The sequence below is a fragment of the Saccostrea echinata genome, unplaced genomic scaffold (assembly GCF_033153115.1).
Source record: "Saccostrea echinata isolate AGI-Se365-2 ecotype Australia unplaced genomic scaffold, CSIRO_AGI_Sech_v1 ptg000009l, whole genome shotgun sequence".
In the NCBI taxonomy this organism is placed as follows: Eukaryota; Metazoa; Mollusca; class Bivalvia; order Ostreida; family Ostreidae; genus Saccostrea; species Saccostrea echinata.
In genome coordinates, this window is record NW_026889758.1 from 27,094,723 (window position 1) to 27,119,264 (window position 24,542).

At 33.5% G+C, this 24,542-nt stretch overlaps 1 protein-coding gene across 1 annotated transcript; it reads right to left on the reverse strand.

Annotated features, from left to right (window-relative positions):
* Nucleotides 1–12,548: 12,548 nt before the first annotated feature.
* Nucleotides 12,549–24,170, reverse strand: LOC133183535 (rhodopsin, G0-coupled-like). Its single transcript, XM_061318479.1, has 3 exons — nt 23,505–24,170; nt 13,190–13,295; nt 12,549–13,079 (listed from the first exon to the last, which is right to left on the reverse strand). The coding sequence occupies exons 1-3, from the start codon at nt 24,168–24,170 to the stop codon at nt 12,742–12,744; spliced, it is 1,110 nt and encodes a 369-aa protein (XP_061174463.1). The 3' UTR covers nt 12,549–12,741.
* Nucleotides 24,171–24,542: the final 372 nt, after the last annotated feature.

The following is a 24,542-nucleotide window of genomic DNA, read 5'->3' on the forward strand; positions in this document are numbered from 1 at the left end:
AGTCATTCATTGCGTTATGTGTAATCATGTCTTATAACCTTCCTCCCTACATCTCCCCTGTCAGTAACATCATGATATTATAGATCAAGGCTGAATACGGTAATCGTATTTCTTCGATATTTAAATAATTATATTCGTACATGCATGCATATCAGAATCACGTTTCAGTGTCAACGTAATCAATGTCTTTTGTAACTTGCGATGAAAGAGCTGTGATAGATTTTAAAGATTCTGCAATATTTATGTGTCTAGACCAGAAATGTTTCCCTTGACAAACGTTCACCTACTTCAGAATCTATCTATCGTAAGTAAAGGATGACTGCACTTAACGCGGCTTTTGGGTCTTTTTCGGTCTCTTCTGTTGCTTTTGTATCTTAACCTTATTTCACTTTTGTATATTTATAAAAGAAGCCTCAAATCTGGAACCAAATTTCAACTTTAAATGATTTTAGACTGTGATACAATAAAATGATTCTATGTGTTTTTGTCCACCAGAGAATTTACACTTACCTGCCCTTGACTGAACATTAGGTATGCATGAGAGGTGGAGCTAACATTGTAAGAATGGGCCTAAAATAAGATTGGATAAATAACATGTATGAAAAAACATCATCATTCTTTTCTGTCCCCCTCTCGATTCTCTACGGCATAAGTAAACTACTGACAAAGGTTTCAAAACGACAATATCAATATGAGCACGTCTAGGAAACCCCTGCCGACCGGTCACACCCGCCGTGTGCTCCTTGTCATGATCAGGAAATAACGGAAAAATCCGTCGACAATTCAGTGTGTAAATAATGACCTAACAATCAGTATGATAAAAGTCAGTCAGCATTTGACTTAATGAAAGATTGTATTTGCTGACAAGGTCATTGTATCGACCATAGAACTTACGAAATGATGACTTTAAACGAGACAGCTGATATTCTTGTTTCATCAACTTGTTTGTCAATAATTTACCTCGTTTTAGAAATTGTTCATACGTAGAGCATGAACTGGTGTATCGAATCAACTGAGAGATATAAACCCCGTATGCAGGTGATAAAAGTATATTGCTGCATAAGTAAGGGAAGTTGACGATTGAAAAGTTAGTCATCACATTTATCATAGAGCTTTGATGTTAGATTACCATTAACGTCTTTTTTAGTAAAATATCCAAATATGAAACAGATGTGTCAGACTTTGTTGTATCTTTTATCTCAAGCTCACCGGGATATATCGTGTCGACATAAGAATGGAAATAACCATTGTTAATTGACAATACGTCATCGATATTTCTAATTGTCGAGTTGAAGGCCACAGCAAGTGTTTTCTTCTTTTCACATAAAAGATTTTGAACAAATTCTGCTTCATATGAATACAAAAATAGGTCTGCTAATAACGGGGCGCAATTGGTACCCATGTGAATTCCAATAGATTTTTGGAATGCCAGGCGATTTAACGTGTTCGAACACAATGTCCTAATTAACACAAAACATGCTACCTTACAAGTCATTAAATATAATATGGTTTCTCCCCCATACATGCTAAATTTACTATGCACAGCTGACTTTTTACATTTTCCATCTTCGTTTATTTTGAAATATTTCTACCCTTTTGAATTGGTATTTGTATTTCTATGTATATTCTATGTGTGTAGTGTCCAGTGATTGGTCAAGGTAATTACTGTATTTACATGTACATGTACACAGCTACAGGCGATAACGGGTATTAACTGGTGTAGATGACGCTTATTACTGTATAGACATGGACAACGCATGTTGAAATAACATACCTTGATAGGTTTTTAATAAATATATGCACTTTGAAATATGAAAAAAAAATACGTCCGAGTAACCGAGTACCGATTTTACTCGTAGTATTCGATACTCGGACGTTCGAGCGAGTACCCGGTTAACCGCCAAAGTCCGATGGTCTCGCCGAAGTCCGATGGTCTGCGCCCAACCCCGATGGCTCGTTTCCTTTGAGACGCACTGCGCTAAAGTGCGATGGTCTGACACGCCAAAGTCCGATGGTGCGGAGAAACAATCCACGTTTATGAAGTTACAATATTCCGACGTCAATCCTTGACGCCGTTGTCCTGCATTCAAAAGCCATTATTTCTGAACTCGTCCTCACATACAATTTTATGGATTTTGCATATTGCTTGCACCTTTCAGAGATATTAAGATTATCCTCGCACACCACTCCACTGATTAGGATTAGTCCTTGCTCCGCACGAACCCGAGATATATATATATAAAAACCAACAACACTTTATATCCAAGTGTCGGATCTACTAAGTAGATACAAGGTCACGGATGGAAATTTATACAAAGCACTAAAATGACCAACGACACGAACAATAATAATTGTCAAATTTTCGGGACGACCTGCCCCTTCCTCAGGACAAAGAAAAAGTTAATAAGTCATAAAAACAAAGGAAATAGAGAAACAAAAAAACTAGCACTACTACTAAACTACCAAACACTAAATATTTACAGTATTACATGTTTAATTTCAAGTTAATAAACAGTCGTGAACAAAGAAACCCGGAGCGCTATGAATTGCGTCCGGTCTATCGGGTGAACTCTGGTGAAGTGCGATTTACATAATTGAACGAATTAATTATCGCTAATTAATTACGACAAGCAGTAAATCGTACATTGTCTTATTCTCTCAAAATAGCGTAACTATACATGATAAACAGAAATTAAAGAAAGATAATATGGAAGGGCAATTTTAAAAATATGAATTTGGATATATTATAAATTTGGAAATCGGATAAAAGAAATACACAAAAATGTAAGCTGTAAATATCTGGGTAGGTTGTTCCAGAATTGCTAATGCGAATTAACGGTAAAGTTTACACTATATAGAGAGAATGAACTTGTTTGTTACAGTCCGGGATTGGATCTAGTTCACGTTCATCCTGGTGAAGTCATTAAGTTTTGTTAATACCATTAGGGCGGAATGACTTCAGCTTGTGCATCCAGAACTTTTCCTTGCCTTTTCTCTGAGCGTCTGTCCATCTTGGATTATGGTCAGTAACCACTACTGTCATGTCCTCCCATTTGTGACCTTCAAGGTTGAAATGTTCCCCAACGGGTTCATTGAGTTTTTTGGTCCTAATGGTAGAACGGTGATTATTGACTCTCCTGCGGAGATCTCCTGTTTCACCAACATACTGTTTGGAGCAAACTTTGCAACTGATGAGATAAATGCAGTTGTCTGTTTGACAGGACAAATTCCCTAGTATTTTGTAGCTGCGGCCTGTAACGGGGCTGTTAAAGCTGTCTGTGTCAGAGCTGTGCTTACAGAGAAGACATCTTCTGTCAGAGCAAGTTTTAAAGCCCCCGTTAGGTAATGGGTTGTCCAATCTGGTTCTTGCTACCATGTCCTTTAGATTCCTCGGGCGTCTGTATGCAGCCAGTGGGGGATCCTTAAAAACTTCTGCCATTCGTTTACTTGAGTGGAGAATTGGCAGATTCTTTTGAAGGATACCGCTGAGGTTCTTAAGGACGAGATGGTATGTGGTTACCAGAGGGACCCTGCCGCTATTGTCTTTTTCCTTGTAGTGTAATAGGTTTTGCCTGTCATGTCCCGCCATCTCATCAATAGCAGTTTGTACGGTGCGGGCATTGTAGCCTCTCTTGCCTCATTTGCATAAGTGGGACTTGAGGAGAAGACCGCTTTGTTCCTGATACAAGGCAGGGGATGAACAGATGCGCCGAATTCTGGTGGCTAGACCCTTAGGCACACCCTTAAATGTGTGTGGGGGATGACAGCTAGTTGGCATAAGATACAAATGGGAATCTGTGGGTTTCGTGTGGAGACTGAACTTGATTTCACCATCAGTCAGGGTAGATGTAGTATCTAGGAATATGTTCTTCGAATTAGATACGTCTACTGTAAATTTGATAGACTGATGAAAGGTGTTGGCAAACGAAATGAATGCCTCGAGGCTCTCGCGACATTCCACCCACTTCATCTCTATATCGTCAATGAAACGCAACCAGCTAAGGGGCCTAAATGGTGCTTGAAGTAGCAAGTTGCGTTCAAGTCTGCCCATGAAAATATTGGCATAAGATGGTGCCATTTTCGTACCCATAGCAGTGCCATTAACCTGCAGGTAATGTTCGCCATTAAACATGAAGTTGTTATACTTGAGAACATGTTCAAGGAGCTTGGCAAGGGACTCGGTAGAAGGAATTTGTATGGATCTACTATCCCAGACTTCTCTACAGGCTTCGATACCCTCATCGTGCGGAATATTGGTGTACAAAGATGTGACGTCCATAGTCACGAGAAGGGTATGATCTGGAAGGCCAGTAGAGGGCGTCTTGTTAATGTAGTCCGTGGTGTCCTTGAGATAGGATGGCAAATTCTCTACGTGTGGACGGAGATGTAAATCAATGTATTCAGAAATTTTCTCCGTGGGGTGTCCAATTGCGCTAACTATAGGGCGACCTGGCATACCTTCTTTGTGTATCTTAGGAAGCAGATAAAATTGTCCTGGTCTACAGTCAATAGGATTGAGTGTCTCATAGGCGTTGATACCAATCTCGTTTTTCTCAAACATTTCGTCAAGAGTTTTGGTATCAACGTCTATATATATATATATATATATATATATATATATATATATATATATATATATATATATATATATATATGACTCCAAAGTGCGATGGGACTCCAAAGTCCGATGGTCACGCCAATGTCCGATGATCTGCGCCAAACCCCGATGGTTTGACACGCCAAGGTCCGATGGTGCGGAAAAACGATTTCTGACGTCATAATACTACTGCGCCAAACTGCAATGCCGCGCCATGCCAAGGTCTTAAATAAGCATAGATAAATATCATCATGCGAAAACTAACCCTAATCTCTCGGATAGGTGTGAAACTAACCCTAATCGCTCGAAAAGTGTGTAACAAATATAACCTAGATATCTTGGGTGGGTGCGAGACTAACCCTAATCACTCGACTACTGTGCGAGGACAAACCCTAAATCTCTTGTGTTGGTGCGAAGCAAGGCCTAACCCTAATCAGTCGAGTGGCGTGCGAGGACTAACCCTAATATCTCTAGTGGGTGCAAGCAATAAGCAAAATCAGTAAGTTTGTATGCGAGGACGAACACAAGCAACACACACTACAATACATCCATCAGAGGAAAAATTGACTTTTTACACATGTGTATTACAAGTTAAAACTGTCAATCAAAATGCTACAGTTTGCTAGTAAAAGAATATATCTAATGCATTGAAAAATCATTTTAGAACGGAAGTGTGGAACTAGATTTAATATCTACTGGTAAATGAAGGTATACATGGCTTTTGAATGCAGGACAACGGCGTCAAGGATTGACGTCGGAATATTGTGACGTCATAAACGTTGATTGTTTCTCCGCACCATCGGACTTTAGCGTGTCAGACCATCGCACTTTAGTGCAGCGCGTCTCATAGGAAACGAGCCATCGGACTTTGGCGTGACCATCGGACTTTGGCGTCCATACCGACATCATCAAACCATCGGGGTTGGGCGCAGACCATCGGGGATTGGCGAGACCATCAGACTTTGGAGTCTTACATATGTAATATATATATATATATATATATATATATATATATATATATATATATATATATATATATATATATATATATAGACATGGCAATCAGATATAGAATTGCCAATCGGTTAACAGCAAGATGTTCCGACCGATCAGTCGGTTAGTCGTATCATAAAATTCTGGACATATTCCATCGTTGTAAACTCTGCTTTACTAGCTCAAATAAACAAGAATATGCAGGTGTTACGTGTAGTAATATTATGTTTATATTTGATCAGAACACTATATATATTTAATTTCAATTTTAACAGGCAAAAAGATCATTAATTAATAAATGAAAATTAGAAAAGAAAGTAAGAAAGAAAAAAAAGAAACTCAGGAAAGTTGCCTGATAAAGTATGATATCCATTTACAAAAATCAGGAGAGATGTCATGCAAGTTATCACCGTAATCAAAACTAAGTATGCAGTATGGCTTAATTTACAAGGTTTTGTTTAATTATATAATTTGATATATAAGAGAATAGAGGTTAGGTTCACATTATAATCAGCTCATAGTACACAACAATCATTTAATTAAAATCATTAAAGTCATACATGGCTTATTTTTTATAAGTTTAGACTAACTAAAATTAAAAAGATCTTTATTTGTTTTATTACTGCATATAAAGATAGGACTTTCCTGTAAATACACAATTCAAATCAATCACGTTTCAAAGATATTAGAAATTTAAAACAATAACCGATTTATTTACCGACTCCGCATTTTAAATAACAGACGCGGTTTAAAGTCAATTTACTATGGAAACATGAGGTTATTCAAGTTCAAAATCGGTGAAAATTTTAATTTGAACGTAAATAACATATATCATGTTTATCTACACTCAATCACATATTTTAATTTTTTGGCCATATATAACTTTAAAGAAACACAAGTCAGACTGGGTAATAACATGGCATATACGAGGGTTGTCCGGTTAAATCGTGGTCATCGCGTTTTTATAGATAAATAATGCACACACTGAGTTAAAATTTTCAGCAAATATTTATTTATCATTTTTAAGTGAATCCTAATATTTTTGATAATTAAGAGGCAAAAATAAGGATTTTATAATTCTTGAATGTGCACAGGGTTTGGTCCGACATCGCACGATCAGTGTTTCATTGGGGAATATTTGAGTATAATTTCAAAATTTAGGTATGAAATAGATAAGGTTGGGATAAAAATTATCTTATTTGTAATCCATTAACTATTATGTCGTCATTTGGAAAATTTCAAGAAATTTGCTAAATTCTTGGCAGTTTTCCGAGACTTTGAAATGGGAAAATGGTAAACATAATGGCGCACCGGAGAGCAGTTCAGTTGTATGTTGATGTCTTTAAAAGATAACAGAATTTTACAAAAATATCACTAATATATTGAATACATGTGGAATGCGTGTTTTTTTTAAACAGGAGCTTTTTGTTCGAGTCCGCCGATCTATCAAAACATACAGACAATCAGCTACATGTATTGGCAATAGCGAAAGACGGAATTATTGCAGATGGTCGAAAAAAGACTGCCTATATTTAGTTCAGTAAAAGTAACAGTACCCTCCATAACTTATTAATACAAGTTTTCATAAAGTCCCATGTATGTGCGAGATTAGTTCCTCGACTGTTTATGTAAGAATAAAGGGGAACTCGTGTGTGTGCGTCAATAAAATTCCCGGAATTTAAGTGGGGCTTATCCAACTTTTTAAAGCAAAAATGAAATGTGACGGTACTTCAGACATTTTGATGTTGTCCTCTGTGCGCCGTAAGACGATACCACACATAATATTAAATCCCATATTTTGTTTATTTGAGCATATATCTCTTGGAAATTTGCTATTATGTAAATGAAATGTATATTGTTGAAAATGTATTAAAGAGTAGAGAAATTTTCAGAAAGCAGTGTTGACAATTTACTACTCTAGACTACCTATCCACGATTTTACCGAACAATATCGTATACTTATCCACGATTTTACCGAACAACCCGGTATATATATATATATATATATATATAGAGAGAGAGAGAGAGAGAGAGAGAGAGAGAGAGAGAGATTGTGTGTGTATGTGCTGTTGTAGGACCGACGACATCCAAAAATAAGATTCTATGCTTCAAAAATGATTATTTGTTTTGCTTGGATTGTTCGAGCCAGCTACGAGAAAATTGGCGGACAAGACTACAGGTGAAACATCTTGAAAATGGTAACGTTGCGCGTCTTTTCGTTTGTTATTACCTCTTCCCGTCCATAATCTTTTTTTTTTTTTTTTTTTGGTGGTGGTGGTTTGTTTGCTTTTCTCTAATTCTTTATTTAATACACGATTCTTATAACATTAACCAAACTTTAACATTTTGCAGACTGTGGATTTTGAGAGAGAGATAGAGAGGGTTGGCATGCTACAACATATTTCATATACAGGAATAAAACTCCATGTAATAAATATTTCAATAAAACAAATGATTTCAGCTGGTATCAGAAACGTTTTTGATACCAGCTGAAATCAATTCTTTTATTGAAGTATTTTTAGATGGAGTTTTATTCATGTATATGAAATATGGATGGATTTTCTCAAGAACCACTGGGCCAATTTCCCCGAAACTTGCCACAAAGTTTCTTGGGTTAAGTGGATTCAAGTTTGTTCAAATGAAGGGCTTCTCCTTCTTCCAAGGGGAGATAATTTCAAATTAGTGAAAAATGAATTGCATCTTTTGAAAATCTTCCTCTCCAGAACCACTGGGCAAGGAAAGATGAAACGTATATGGACACATCCTCAGGTAGTGTAGATTTCAGTTTGTACAAATCATACCCCCGGGGGTAGGGCGGGGCCATAATGGACGATCAACGTTTAACATAGATATACATAGGAAAAGTCTTTAAAAATCTTCTCCAGAACCACTGGGCCTTCAAAAATGAAACTTTTGTACACACATCCTTAGGTAGTGTAGATTTAAGTTTGTTCAAATCATCACCCCCGGGGTAGGTGGGGTCACAATGGACATATATATACATAGGAAAATCTTTAAAAATCTTCTCAAGAACAGCAAAGCATGATTGGTCATATTTATAAGGAAGCATCCTCGGGTAGTGTAGATTCAATTTTGTTCGAATCATGACCCCCGGGGATAGGGTGGTGCCACAATGGACGATCAAAGGTTTACAAAGATAAACGTAGGAAAAATCTTTTAAAAATTTCTTCTCAAGAACAGCAAAGCGATGATTGGTCATATTTATAAGGAAAATTCTCAGGTAGTGTAGATTTAAGTTTGTTAAAATCATGACTACAGGGAGTAGGGTGGGGCAACAATGGACGATCAAAGGTTTACAAAGATATACTTATAAAAAATCTTTAAAATTTCTTCTCAAGAACAGCAAAGCGATGATTGGTCATATTTATAAGGAAACATTCTCAGGTAGTGTAGATTTTAGTTTGTTAAAATCATGACTACAGGTAGTAGGGTGGGGCAACAATGGACGTTCAAAGGTTTATATAGATATACTTATGAAAAATCTTTAAAAAATCATCTCCATAACAGCAAAGTCATGATTGGTCATATTTATATGGAAGCATACTCAGGTAGTGTAGATTCAAATAAGATAAAACGTATTGGAATTTTTTTTTAAATCTTCTAAAGCCATAATTTGTCAAGAAATATAGAAGCATCCTCAGGCAGTGTAGACTCAAGTTTGTTCAAATCATGCCCCCTCACCTTAGGGGAAGGTTGATACCACTCATATAATTCTGAACTCTTAGCCAAAGTGCTCAGGTGAGCGATGTGGCCCATGGGTCTCTTGTTACATGTTTCCTTGGCAACGATGACCATTTTGAAAATTTTAATTATTGAATGCACAATTAAAGTTAGTGATCAAAAATGTTCTTATTGGCTGCTTACACCTAGGACGATTCTGATTGGTTGCTTAGCGCGTTTCAAATTGAACCTTAAATGTAAAAGTCCATGTTTCTATAATTGGAGAAACAAGTTCCCTAACTGTGCTTAGTAACAGACTTTCTCGATTTCCAATACCTTAATTTTTTAATTGTTCATGAGGCACTTGGCAAGCCAAATGTCTCTTGAAAATAAAAAAAAAATGAAAGAACTCGGGTTTGAGAAAAAAATGAAGGAACTCAAGTTTGAGAAAAAAAGGTTACAAGCTGGCACTGGTTATGGAACCTATGACCTGTGAAGCGCAGTAGTTTCATGATTTTGAGTTTATAGAGAGCGCAGCGAGATCTAATACCGACCACGTCTGGGCGAAAAGAAAATTCGGACTTTGCACATTGATCCAAATGATTTTTTTATGGTAATGCAACTTACACACGACGTCAGGTTAAGTCAAAGTCTAGACGTTCCAAATGTCACGTGCAGTTTGAAGAGGCGGATCTAAATTTAAAAAGATGGTAGGAATCTGCGCTCGCCCTAACGGGTGCAGCTTCAACATATTATGAGAGCATATCGTGTTAGAGAATGCTGCCTTTCAAAATCTTATTCTCATTACAGGAAAAATCATGTAGTCCTTTATGCGCCCTCACTGAAGAGTCAAAAGACGATCAGGTAACATGAAATATGGAGATAACGAACAGTATTCAAGCGCAAAGTCCATTAAAACAATAAAAATTGGGAGCAAGCAAACACGGACCTCCAAAACAGAGGTGGGATTAGGTGCCATGGAGGAGTGAGCATCCCCTGCAGACCGCTCACACCCGCCGTGAGCTCCTTGTCATGATCGGGAAATAACGGAAAGTCCGTCGACAGTTCAATATGTAAATAATGACCCAGCAATTAGTATGAAAAACTTCAGGCAGCATATGACTTAATGATACATTGTATTTGCTGATAAGGTCATTGTATCGAGCATAGAACGTACGAAATGATTACTTTAAACGAGACTGTTGATATTCTTGTTTCATCAACTTCTTTGTCAATAACTTACTTCGTTTTGAAAATTGTTCATACGTAGAGCATGCTTTTGCGTATCGAATCAACTGAGAGATATACACCCCATATGCAGATGATAAGGTTATATTGCTGCATGAGTAAGGAAAGTTGACGATTGAAAAGTTGAAGTCATCACGTTTATCATAAAGCTTGGTTGTTCGATTACCATTAACGTCTTTTTCTTGTAAAATATTCCAAATATGAAACAGATGTGGCAGACTCTGTGGGTATCTTTTATTTCAAGCTCACTGGGATATATCGTATTGACATATGAATGGAAATAACTATTTTTAATTGATAATACGTCGTCGAAATATCTAAATGTCGAGTTGAAGGCCACAGCAAGAGATTTCTTTTTCTCATGTGTAAGATTTTGAACAAATTCTGCTTCATATGAATACAAAAATAGGTCTGCTAACAATAAATATTATCACATTTTAAAACTAACCTCAAGGCATGTCGCGGAAGTAATTTTTATATAACTTGGGTCTCACAGGAACAATTATGACGGTTTTATATCTTATTGTCAAACATCTACTTCAGTTTCATCGCCAGCATGGTACAGTGGTTAGAGTGTTTGCCTAAGAGAAGCTGAGTAAGGAGTTGATCCTTATGGCGCGGGTTTGAATCCACTGTGTGACGCGGAGACCGCTCCTTCTGATGGCACCATTAAATCGAGTTCCGTGTCGCAGTAGCTGCTGGCACGAAAACGATCCCTCAGTGCTGAAAGGCCGTAAGTGCCAAGTACAGGTCCATATTTGCAACCCTACACCGACATGGTGGCATCTCAATATGAGTGAAAAATTTGAAATTAAAAAACAAACGAACAAACGATCGACCTACTTTAATTTCTACAACAATTGATAATTATAAATAAACCAAAAACGCCAGTTCCAGTTATTTCTATTGACAAGTTTCCTTTGAACTAAATCTACCAATTACTGAGACAATATGAATGTTAACTTTCTTAGTGATATTTTTACCACCTTTCATTTCCTTATTAAGTGTTTTTAATTAAAAGCCAATCTAAGGTCACGACACGATCATTGCTTTGTTATACATGTTTATGAGGTTTTGATCGCATTCGTGAAGCATGGTTTCAGATGCAGCATATATATATATATATATATATATATATATATATATATATATATATATATATATATATATATATATATATATATATATATATATATATTGAAATATAAATCCACAGTGCTCGGTAAATTATAAGTACAATTTTAAAAATGAAACACGAAAAGTAAGTTGAGTAAATTGTTGAATCTATATTTAAACTCTATACTTATTATTATTGTACTAATGTAATTCTTTGGCTGTGTAATGCTATTAATTGTACATAAATTGTTAGTTGATAATATTAAATAAAAATAAGTCAAAGAATGTTATCAGTATTTTTTATTTGATATTCAAGTCAAACAGTTTATAGAAATCGACATGTATTTGTTCAGTAAGATGACAAAAAGTACAAAGAGATTTATGGCAATTCGTTGAAATAAATTAAACACATATCAATTATATTGGCACTTCGGACTGGAGTTCAGCTTTCTGAGCCTCCATCGTGTTAAAAACTCACGAAATTGACAAATTAGAATTGTCTATTTTTGACAACTTTTTAAATTTTACAAGGTCATAATTCGAGAAGAAAATATCAATATTCAACAGAACCAATTGAAGCGTTTTTCTAATGTACATTTTTTAAAAAAAAAGTGAAAAATATATATATATATATATATATATATATATATATATATATATATATATATATATATATATATATATATATATATATATATATACACCTTTAAGGCAATATGAATGGAAAATATATGCTCGAGCGTAATACAATATCAATAGCACAACGTCATGACAAGTACATGTAATAACAATAGTACTGTAAAATGCATGCATTTTGATATAAAGTTAAAAAATATAAATACAATGTATAACAACAAAGCACAGGTGAGATTATATAAGTGAAAATAGAGTGATTTTTTTTCTATATCTTCACAGAATATTTCTTTAATAATATAATAGTATAATTCAATTAAGACTCATGCATTCTTTTTATGTGTCAGTAATGAAGACACTCTTAATTAAAGGAATAGAAGAGATGCAGGGTATTTTTGTTAAACACCCTGAGCGGTTAAAAGGACATTTTTCAATACTTAATGAGTGGAAATCGTCTATGACCTTCGGTCAAATTATAGAGACGTAGATATGACCCTGTTGTCACACAACGATTGAACAAAGATTGCATCCGATCCATTAGACGTGTTCATCTGGATAAGTGTCGTCTGACCTGGGAGCTTTTGTTGGCCTTTATTTCTGGGAATCATCCATCGAAGAAATGGGTATGTTTCTCCTAAAGCTTTCTTCATAGCATTACTGCGTGAGGAATAAATCATTGGGTTCCAGAGAATCGATGCTTTTGCAAACGCTGATGGAATGGTATGCCATATTAAGGGGATGTCGTTGCTATATCCTAGTATGCATATCAAACCATAAACCGAATAGGGTAGCCAGGCAATGACAAATGAAGCTTAAAAGATAACGTAATTATTCGATAAAGATAATGATCGTCAGAATAATGCATTAAAACCTGAGTAAAAATTTACAATGTATCTGTCGTTGTTATAAAATTATACTTACCAACCATCATAAACAAAGTCATAGCTATCCTTTTCTCTCGTTTAATGATTTTGATTTTACGTGAATGAGAGACAATTCGTTGTGAAATCACTCGTTGACTATGGACCTGAAATAAGAACATTAATAAAGAATTACCCTTTGCTCTTCATGATTAATAAGTGCCATCTTGGAGCATTTTTCTTTCATTGTTAAGGTGACAACTTTGATTAATTTAGTTATATTTGATAAGTGAATGATTGTTAGAATTTCTAGCTTTTTAGTTTAATTTGCGTTTTTCATACCACTTGTCAGTTGGTAGAGCGCTCGCTCTGTAATCGGAATGTCGTGTGTTCGAATCTCGGCCTCGACTGACCTACATTGTAAGTCGAAAAGAAATAGGTAGCAACTGTTCCTTGGCCAAGCGCTCGGCACTCTGAAGTCAAAGTTGCGGGTCCTTCGGATGAGACCTTAAAAACCTTTGGCACGATAAAGAACCCTCACTGCTCAATGGCCCCGAGTGCCGAGTAAAGGTCTAAATTTGAAGCCCTTCACCGGTATGTGGTGACATCTCTATATGAGTGAAAAATTCACAAACGGGACGTAAAACAACATACAATTAATCAATCAATCCATATGCAAAATCGTCTTAATATGTGGTTAATCTCATCACCACATTACGACACTGCCTATAATCAATTCATTTATTTTGAATTTTAACATAATAAATTATCACCAGACCACTTTTTATTATTATTTTCTTGAGAGAATCTATCATCTTATCATAGCGATTTATTTACACCGAAATCAAATGTGATTATTTTGTGATCTTTTTCCCAGAAAATCCACCCTTCATTCGCAGTTTCACTGTGGAAGTTATCTTAAAGAGTTGTACAATGTCAATTGAGTGAGCAATTTTATACGATCTTTCATCAGTTTTTTTTTCATGTGTGTTGTGAGAATGTATATCAGATCTATTGAGATTCATACAGGTTAAAGTAAATCCTAAAAAGAGACCTAATAGAAAGATTAGGCTGGCTATCTTAATTAAAATGTGTTGATATTTCAACAAAATCAATTAACTTGATCCTTGATTTAAAAGATTTTCTCTAACTCTGTTTTTATTTCAAAAATAATGCATAACATTTTTATTATAAGTTTTTAAAAAAAAAAATTATAATAGCGAAGGTGCTATTAATTAGGTTTAAAAAAAATCACATCTAATGAAATTATTTATAATTCCGAATAAGGATAAAAGATCTGAGGTTTGTGCTGTACAATGATATATGTTTGAAACAAATCAAAAGAACAGAATGTGTTATATTGGATGTGATTTTTCACAGTGTCGGAGAAACTTCTCCCAAACAGACACTTTATGACAAGATCAATAAATTTATTTCATATGAAGGCAATGGAGTCCTACCTCTTCAAGGACGGTGCGGCATATATAGAATACTACCAATTCTTTCTAGTTTCCATTTCGATCGCTCTTGTAAATATAAGGACTATTATTTTAAAATTGTTATAACACAATGAAATTTCTGTTTCTCTGAAGACATGCATCTTTCCTAAATTGTTTTAATTTACTGGGTGGAGACAAGTTATTATATTGTAAATTTTGTATTTACCTCTTTCTAGTAATTCACAATAAACTTCTCTCATCTGTTTTCATGTCATCACATCTAAGCAATTATAGGTCATGACAAAGCAAATTTTAACATTTTACAATTTGTTATAAAATACCGGAATTTTTTCCTTTGAAATGCTATTTGTAGAAAGCAAACAAGTTAATGAATATAAAAATTGTTGTCTTTTCATTTTTAAAAAGTCATTTGATAGAGCTTAAAATTGATTGAGACAGTTCTCGGTACCGAGCGAACCACCATTTTCTTCTTTAAATATGATGGAAAAGCATTTGCAGAACAGAATTTGTTTCATTACATAATAAAAATGTTCACATTCTGAAGAATAGAATATAGTAATGTGATTTTTGTCGTTTGTCGATGAATTGATTTAATGTTGATTGGTTTATATTAAGAAGTATGCATGATTTTGAAAATTGGGTAATTTGATACAAGAAAAGGTTATAATTATGATTTGTTTTTAGCCTGTGTTTGCTTCTGGTAGAGTTCTTTATTACTGTGTATCACGATTTCAGTTTATGGTAGCGGAATGGTTTGGATAAAAATATGTATAGCAATATTGACAGTGTTGCAACTCAGTGCAGCGAAGCCATTTTTTAAGCATAAATAGATGATATTGCTAAGTTCAATCTAAAGTCTGCAATGAATTTTATAAACTATCATTGTTTTATAACTTATTTTAGGTGGAATGGATTTGTTTTTATGCCATAATAGATAGGAATTCTTCCGAACGATAGATTTAATACATCACTCACTTCCGGGAGTTTGATTTAAAAGACCGTATAAAACGCATACGAAAAAATTCCCTTTTGAGAGTTTTTTATATTACGCATGGATTTCATGTTTTCAGAGGATAACACACATTATCTACCCATCAGTTTTCATACTTCATGGTATGTACTAGTACACGTTTATACGTAATTTTAGAGCATTGAAAGATAAATTTATGCAAAAATCTGAGGTTGTCTGAAATTGCTACAATTTCTTTTTACCAAAGGCATTTTTGTTATATATGCTACAATTTAAAATCGATAACAGTAGTGTTAAATGGATATGTGTACTAGCCACAAGTCCTAAAGACAAACCAGATAAGTGTCTCAAGCGATACATATTCTGTGTAATAATGTGAAACCGACTTGAGGAGAATTGATCTTTTATCATCGTTAGGGATTTGATTCACTTAGGTATAAATTTTGTTTCTTAGCGTAATGAAGATCCGTATCTAAGTATGTTTAGTTGAACGAGATTTTTTTCAGAGGATTGAAAATTGATATTCTTTTCGTCTACAATTGAGACAAAAAAATGATTTCGGTGTAAGAAAATATCTTATTCCGGTGTCAAATAGGAAAAAAAGAGATCCAAAAAAGTAAATCCCCAAGGTGTTTATTATAATTAAAGAAAACATACAGAATAAAAACCCCTTACCTGTACGCATTCGAAATTAAATATTTTAATAAACTACATGTATCTATCAAACCATTGTTTCGAATAGATGTTTAATCTATGTGATAGAAAACTTCCGTTGTTTCTTTCAAAACTCGTCAATTTAGAACATTATTCACGTAATTTTCTATATTTGTATACATCAAAAATTTATTTTTATCAGATTTGTTTTTTTTGTAGATATACAGCTTTTTTCTATGATTTGAAGAAATAATTCCTTTTTTTAATAATCAGAATCTATATGATGCATATATACAGTGTATCTAGATTTAGCCAAATTGAAATGTCTTCCAGAGTGTTTTGAAAGAAAAGAAATGTGGATAAAAGGAGTATGATAAAAAGGAACAAGGCCTATAAAATTTTAAAAAATTAAAATTATGTTCAGATTTTTATTTTACTGTTAAAAAGATACTATTATTTTGCTTAGTGGGAAAGAATTGTATAAAAATTATTTGATGTAAATATCGGAAGGTTCTTAATATTTCCCAGTGGGATGGGGTTTTTTTTTCTCTTTTTTAGTGAAACTTCTTGGAAGTATTTTATGTAGCTGTAATTTATTTTGGGGAGGAGGAGCTTATAAAAAAAAATTAAAAGGTCTTCAAATAATTTTTTGCGAGAATGTTTTATACAACACTCAGCACATTCATATTTGCAAAAATTATTAATAAATATTTTATAGTTTATTTCATTATTGTGTTTAAATGGGTATATTTAAATTCAAAATACCCACAATTGAAGGGAGATTTATAGGTACATGCATTTCAGAAACGCTTTTAGTCAGTATTCGATTATAAATAAATAAATAGTTAATAAGACATAGACGGAGTAGAAGTTTTTAAAAAGTAATCGTTATGATTAAATACTTAACCTTAATATTCGATGTACCATTTTTATAAATGCCAATCATCCAACACTCGGGCTTATTTGGGAAATCTACGCTTTATTGCAACTTAATATTTAATCATTTATCCATCAGCCTGCTAATATTCACAGCATCAGAAGTTAATAATAACATATTTTATGATGCGTATTGTTCATTCAATAAGAAGTTGATTTTATTTGTTTTTATTATCACGGTAACTCTATAGTTTTGCTTAATAAGTAATACTGTAATATCTTTGTGGCTATCAGTTTCCACCACACTCATTCATCATTTGCTCAGTGCTAAGAATTAAATAAAGCTGATTCCACATATTTTACCAATTTCTTCCCTTTGGAAAAGTAAAGCTGGATCTAGATTTGTAACATCATAATAATATAAAAAGTAAAACTCCTGAAAGGCAAAAAAAATGTTAAACAAATTAGTTGTTGAGTCATCTTACTCTAAGTAGATGGATATATTTGATGGTAATGTAAAATATTTTAGCTCACATAAAACGAAGATTCAACTGAGCTTTTCTGGTTACCTGTTGTCCGTCGTCTGTCTGTCTGTCAGTTGTCTTTATAATTTTTGACTTTCGATAATCACCGAAACAGTTTCAAACCAAACTTGCCACGAATCATCCTTGGGCAAATTAGAGAATTTAAATTTAATATTGTTGAAATGAAAATAAAGATAATCATGAAAAAGCCAAAAATAGGGTTGTTTCTTTAAAAACACTTCTTAAAGCAGTATTTATTTTAATAGGGCAACAGGCATTGCCTATAAATACTCTTCCCCATAACCTTATTCTGAAGGACTACTGGACCAGGAAAAAATGAAACTTAAGTAAAAGCTTTCTACCATAGCGTCAAATTTGTTAAAATCATGGTCCCTGGGGTAGGGTGGGGCCACAGTAGGGGATTATATCTTACAATGGAATCTTCTCAAAGTCAACAGGGGCAAAATTAGTGATATTAATACGCAAGCATATTCTCAGATAATGCAGATTCAAATTAATTCGAAACATAGCCCCCGAAGGTAGGGAGGGGCCACAATAATAGATCAAAGTTTTACAGTTAATCTCTACGGTAAAAAATTGACCTTGGTTTTAAGTTGTGATAATCGCTAGGCTTCAGTCATGTAAGTTTTGCTTTTTGTTTCAATTTGCATGAACTTACTAGAACTAGAAAGTCATTTTATGTTGTCAGTAAAAATGTTCCTTCCCTAAAAAACACATGATAATGAAGGCATATAAATAAAAATGGACAATTTCAAAACTGTCGATAGACATCAAAGTATCATGCAAGTATCATGCTAAAAAAATCCCGCTACATACTTCCTTGTACACCTTTTATGTCACATGCAAGCTTTTATATTATTCGTCTCTTTAAAATTTATGCCTATATCCCCTCTTCTACCAGTGATTGCAACCTCGCAAATATGCCTTTGTCCATAAAAGACTACACATAGGCAACACGGAACTATACATTTATATAATGAAATGCTTTTATTAGATCATAAGGTCCAAAAAGAAATTCATAATTTCCTGGTTGATAGCTTTGTCCAAATGAGACAATTTAATAAAGCTTTGAATGATTCTTTGATCATATTCTCACAGAATTTGTTCCCTGTTTTATTTACGTATACTATGTGTGAATGCTGTTTGAAATTTGTGCAGCAATTTTGAAGAAGCTCAAAATCATTACAAACAAATTGCTCAACGGACGAAAATTGCCATACAATGGTCACTGGAATACTTTGGTCACTTACAAAAAGAAAAGGTTTCAAGATATCCTTGCAGCATAATTCTGACCGATACATCGATTTTTGTGCATAGTGAGATGATTTATTAATAACTGAAACAAATATTTTTTCTTCTCTGCAGATCTAAGGGAAGTTAATATATTATATCCATAATATTATGCAAGAGATATATTACTTGCCGTCTATATTTCATCTTGTTCGTATCTCTTCAGATCAACTAGGAGTTCAATGAAACATACCTTAATTTAGCAGCAACGAAAATCCCAATATAACTATTCGACATTTATCTTATAAATCTTAATCAAAGTTTCGATAAATTTCCATTTGCAATGCACGTACTCAATAAACTAATTATTGTGAATTTGTGATGCACAAATTAAAAGGAGATAGTCAATGCTTATAATCCTTCTTTCCTTTTCATGGCGAATGTTTTTTATTCAATATCACTCGCAGAACTATTGAAGTTTTCCTCTTCAATGCTTCAGTTCAGTAATTGACTGCCCAATAAAATAAGCCAGTAAAGGTTTTCATATGTTTATTGTAAATGACTACCAAGTCATGTAGAAGGTCTCATTCTATCTTGGGATATGATAAAGACAGTGGAAGTTTTCCCTTTTCTGCAAATTTGCTATTCAAAACGGTAATTAAGACGTCTTTTTTACATAATAGTCACAAGAAAGAAATTTGAATCTTTTCATGACGATTGAGACTCAAAATGTATGAATTCTTGTATATCTCATCTAAGAATTGGTTGATACGGTTTTTATTTTTACTGTCTTACGTGAAAGGTAGATAAGGAAAAAGAAAAGGGTAGATATTAAGAATGTTCTATTTGAATACATGCGAGACATATAGTGGACATATTGTTTATTATTAGGATTCCTGTCAGTTTGTTTCTAAATAATCAATACCAGTATACAAAGGATTTATATAGCGTAAAAGCAAACTCAGCCGAAATAGTTCACGGCTCTCTTTTCTAGAGAAAATGTGTTAGCACCCACTGAACGGATCGACCTTAAAACCCGCGACGATAAGTTTAACACGCTACCGATTTCGCCACAAACGGAATTACATTAAAATGTGTTTTCAAGAATATAATTATACTACTGCTTTCATACATTTGACACAAAACAAAAAGTAAATGAAGAAAATATAATTTATTAATGAGTGCGAAAATAATTGCATATTTTAAAATTTCAATAAACATTAGAGTTTTTTTAGCTACCCGTGTATCAATCTAAGATATAATTTTGACCGATGTTTCAAAAATGGATTTTTTTCACTGACATGACCGATGAAAAATGAATTTACAGGGTACCAAACGCGTCATTTCCGTATTCGAATATCTTATCCATCCAGAAATATTGATTATTTTAGTTATTGTGTAGGGACGAGGATATTAGGTATGATTGATGACAGCTGATAAAATGCGTCATTATCAAGAACTGGTAATGAATCTACTCATTAGTTTTACTAAATTTGTCTTTGAAATGTAACTAGAGAAACTGACACATTGAAAAATATTAAGAGGATTGTGCGTAAAGCTTAAGATCCTATTAGAATGCCCATGTGAAATCAAGTTCTATAATTAATATTACGTAAAATTATTCTACTTGAAAGAGTGTTCCGCTTGAATACTTGTTAAATATTTATGTATTTTCGATAATTGTCCTTTTTCAAAATGGATGCTTCAAATGCAATACTACTTAGAGTTTTGAATTTAATATAAATTAAATGAAAGCTTGCAATTTTTTCCTAATAATTTTCTAGTTATTGATTTTTATGAACATTGGTATAGTGAATGTTATACAGGGTAGAATATTTAAAATTTGCCTTTTCTGTTGTAATTTCCTAACAGTTCCAATGGTAAAACATATAAACATATTGTATCAGATGAATGGACTCCGAGATTTAGAAAACTAAAAAAAATATAATAAGATTAATAGAATAAAATGAATGTCATATACATATGTAAATTCATATACAAGATGTTTTTAAAGATAAACAAGGTAAAAAGTTAAGTCCGTAAACTACAAGTAAGTAGTATTTAATTTATTGTTTCTAATTTGAAAAGAATACATATTTAGAATATACTTTCTTTGGAATGAAGATTTTGTACATTGTGTGTTAATAAAGACTGGTTTAGATGTAAAACTAGTATGTGCAAGGAATAAATCAAAAATTGGCTTTACTTGGAGGATGTAAATCAGGAATAAGAATATTTTCTCACGTTTTAAGATTCTTTGGTTATGTTTTATATATATATATATATATATATATATATATATATATATATATATATATATATATATATATATATATATATATATATATATATATATATAGTGAACATGACACTATGTATTAATTCATTTTACTAAATATATAGTAATTATGTAATATAGTAATAATTAAGAACTTGGCAAAACCTTTATTTCCCTAAAGTTCGATAGGTAGATAAAAGAATTTTTACTTCTGGTTGTATCAAATATTTTAGTAAGATTGTAGTTTTATCACGAGAAAACATTAAACGAATTCTGAAAACAACTATAATATAATATGCGTGCTTTGTTCTTCATAAAAGGAAAATCACGTCCATAAGACGATAGAAATCTTCGTGACTCTGAACTGTCAAGAGGTGTGACTGAATTTATGTCAGGGTCTGATAGAATCTGTGCGCCTCATTATTTCTCATCACTTTAATGCACGAGAGCTCTTTATCAACGAAATGTACTGGAATTCATAGGCAATATTTTGAAGGAGGTTTTCATCAATTTAAATGATTTGTTACAGGGCAAATGAAGAAATTTACATTCATCACGGATTTTGTGTCATTAACACATTGATGATGATGTTGGACATGGAATTCATAATGGGATTAGACTCATTTCAATATATTGTCGATCTATACAGTGAGATTGCAATTGCATATTTGATTGACCTTGCTGTTAATCAATAATTATTTTGCTTACTTCCGGGTAATTCAGGGTTAATTGTACGTCTTATGTATTAGAACTGCAATTTATTCGATCAGAACACAATAATTTCATTTCAAGGCTGGGGATGCAATAGACTATATACGCAACGCAAATGTAGATTTTAGCTTTACTTTTGGTAATTTATCGCTCAGGGCATAGAAAGATGGGCTTATTTGGCGTGTAATCTGCAGGATCCCATATACGAATCATTTATAATTTAAATGTCCAAGCCAAGAAAACGATTTTGTCGGCTGATCACAGCTGGGCAGACTTTACGAAAGATAGGAATATGTTACATTACATTGAAATACTTTATCAAAAAGTAATATAAAAGTCTGCTTATCTTTACGGTTCATTAATATAGGTGCTTATCTTAACGGTTCTTTAATATAGGTAAGACTTCACATACAAATTAACAACCATAATATTAATATAATAGGGTAAATGCAAGCTCCAATATAATAGGGTAAATGCAAATGTATTAAAATTTCAGTGGGTCGGAAGAATTCCTCTTGATCTTGGTGAAACAGAATCAAAATTTAACTTTATTTTTAGGAAATAGAATTAAACAGACAAATGACTTAACTGCTTGTTTAAAAAAATAAATGATCCCAGCAAGGATCGAACCAACACTTATCACTGTCATGTACTGGTAACAATTACCACTGTTCTATTGTCTTTCATCCGTAATTGGAGTTTTAAAACGACAATGAAGCTTAATATCTACACAATGTGATTTTTTGGGGAGGAGGTTTACTTTTTATGATCTCTGGGTCTTCTCTACATTTTATAACTTGTTTGCCCGTTATTTTCAGTTAAAATACACACAGATATAATGCTTTTAAATCTTGGAGCAAAAGATAGAGATAGCATTTTTATGGAACAACGTACGTAAAATTTTGTTCCAAATGATTCATCTAGTCCTATTCTAAGGCATTCTATTTTAGCAAATCAAAACACAAAATCGGGGGGGAAAATCCCTTTCCTATATCACAAACAAACGCAATTCATTAATAGAATACTAAAATATCATGTGTCGCATCCATGAAATTTTCACTTTTCAAGTTCGCCAAGATCCATGCTAGATCGATATCGGAAGCGCGTCCTTCTTTGAGATAGAAAGTAATGATGTCGTTATGACACAGTTTTTAAAAGAATTTACGAGTCGATATTGTTATCAGGAATGCTAAAAATCATTCCATTCTGATTATTCAAAAAAAAAAAAAGAGAGAGAGAGATTCTCGTCATTACTGTGCTGTCGATGATAAAAATATTTGTTTTTGGTCTATTAAATTTTACAATATCCTCAAGTATTAACATACTTAAATACTCTAAAGGAAAATCATTGTGACACAACTAACAATGCTATAAAAAGCAGATTAGCTTATGTTATTTGTTTAATGTTATTATTTTGATAAAAGATCTAACAAAACAGGGTTTAAAATCATCAAATGAGGGTCATGAATTCTTGAAGCAAAAAGTGTTTTTAAGAGCAAATGATTTACCATAATTTTAATTCTGAAAATTTGTTTCTGTACGATAAAAGATTTGGACTTAATTACGAAGAGCAAAGAAAACCTCAATTAATGTCATGATAAGAAAATTATATCAGCAGAACTAAGGAAATAAAGCACTGTTATTCTACTTACCCTTTTTAGAATCGATGTGTACAGATACGCAATAATACTCACAGGAATAATTAAACCTGTGAATAATATAGTAATAGCGTAAGAATGATTGCCAATATCGCCAGTCCACTCCACAGAACATGTAAGTCTTGCTGGCTCCAGTACATACTTGTTCCATCCAAACAGTGGTAAAATCGCCCATGTCACTCCGTAAACAAAGCATATAATGATGATGGCTAACGTGACGCTCCTCGTAACTTTGTGATGAGATTGGTATTGTACAATAAAGATATATTTGTCAATTGCTATGCCAGTCAAAATAGCTATCATGACAATTCCTAATCCTGTGAGTAAAAATCCATGGACTTTGCAGAGCCCATCTCCAAATAGCCATTCGTGTCTTATACTAGAAGCTGCTGCAAATGGCACCCCTAGAATGGCAATAAGAAAGCCGCAGATGCATAATGCAACTACATACATATTACTAGTTGTTGCGATTTCTTTACGTGAAAAGTACAGGTAGATGATAGCACCATTGACCAGAATGCCAAAAATTGTAACGGAAAAAAGATAAACTGCCAGTACAGCGTACATCGCGTCGGGAAGCTGTTCATGCCCCGATGCCACACAAGTCGATACATTCTCGCTAGAGTTAAACAGACAGATATCCTGTAATCTAGAAGACATGCTCAGGATACATCTTTCACACTTGTGTGAAGTAGCCTGTCACTTTTAAAGTACAATACTCTGAACAGTGACTTTTATATATTGCGTGTCTCCGATAGATTTGTTTCCCCGCCCTGTGGATGTAAGGAGTAATCAATATCTGTGAATTTGTTGCTTATATTTTTCTTAACTTTGACGGTTTTATTCAGATTCGTGGAAATTCAGTTTTACGCAGTTTCAATTGGAATATCTTTTTTCACATTTAAATTCAACTCAGTTTATCCCAAATTCTTCCGAATATTTCTTATTAATTGCGTACAGGTATCAAATGGTGAGAGGTATTATATAAAAAAAAAAGTGGGAAGCTAAGGATAAAATCGGACTGAGAACATT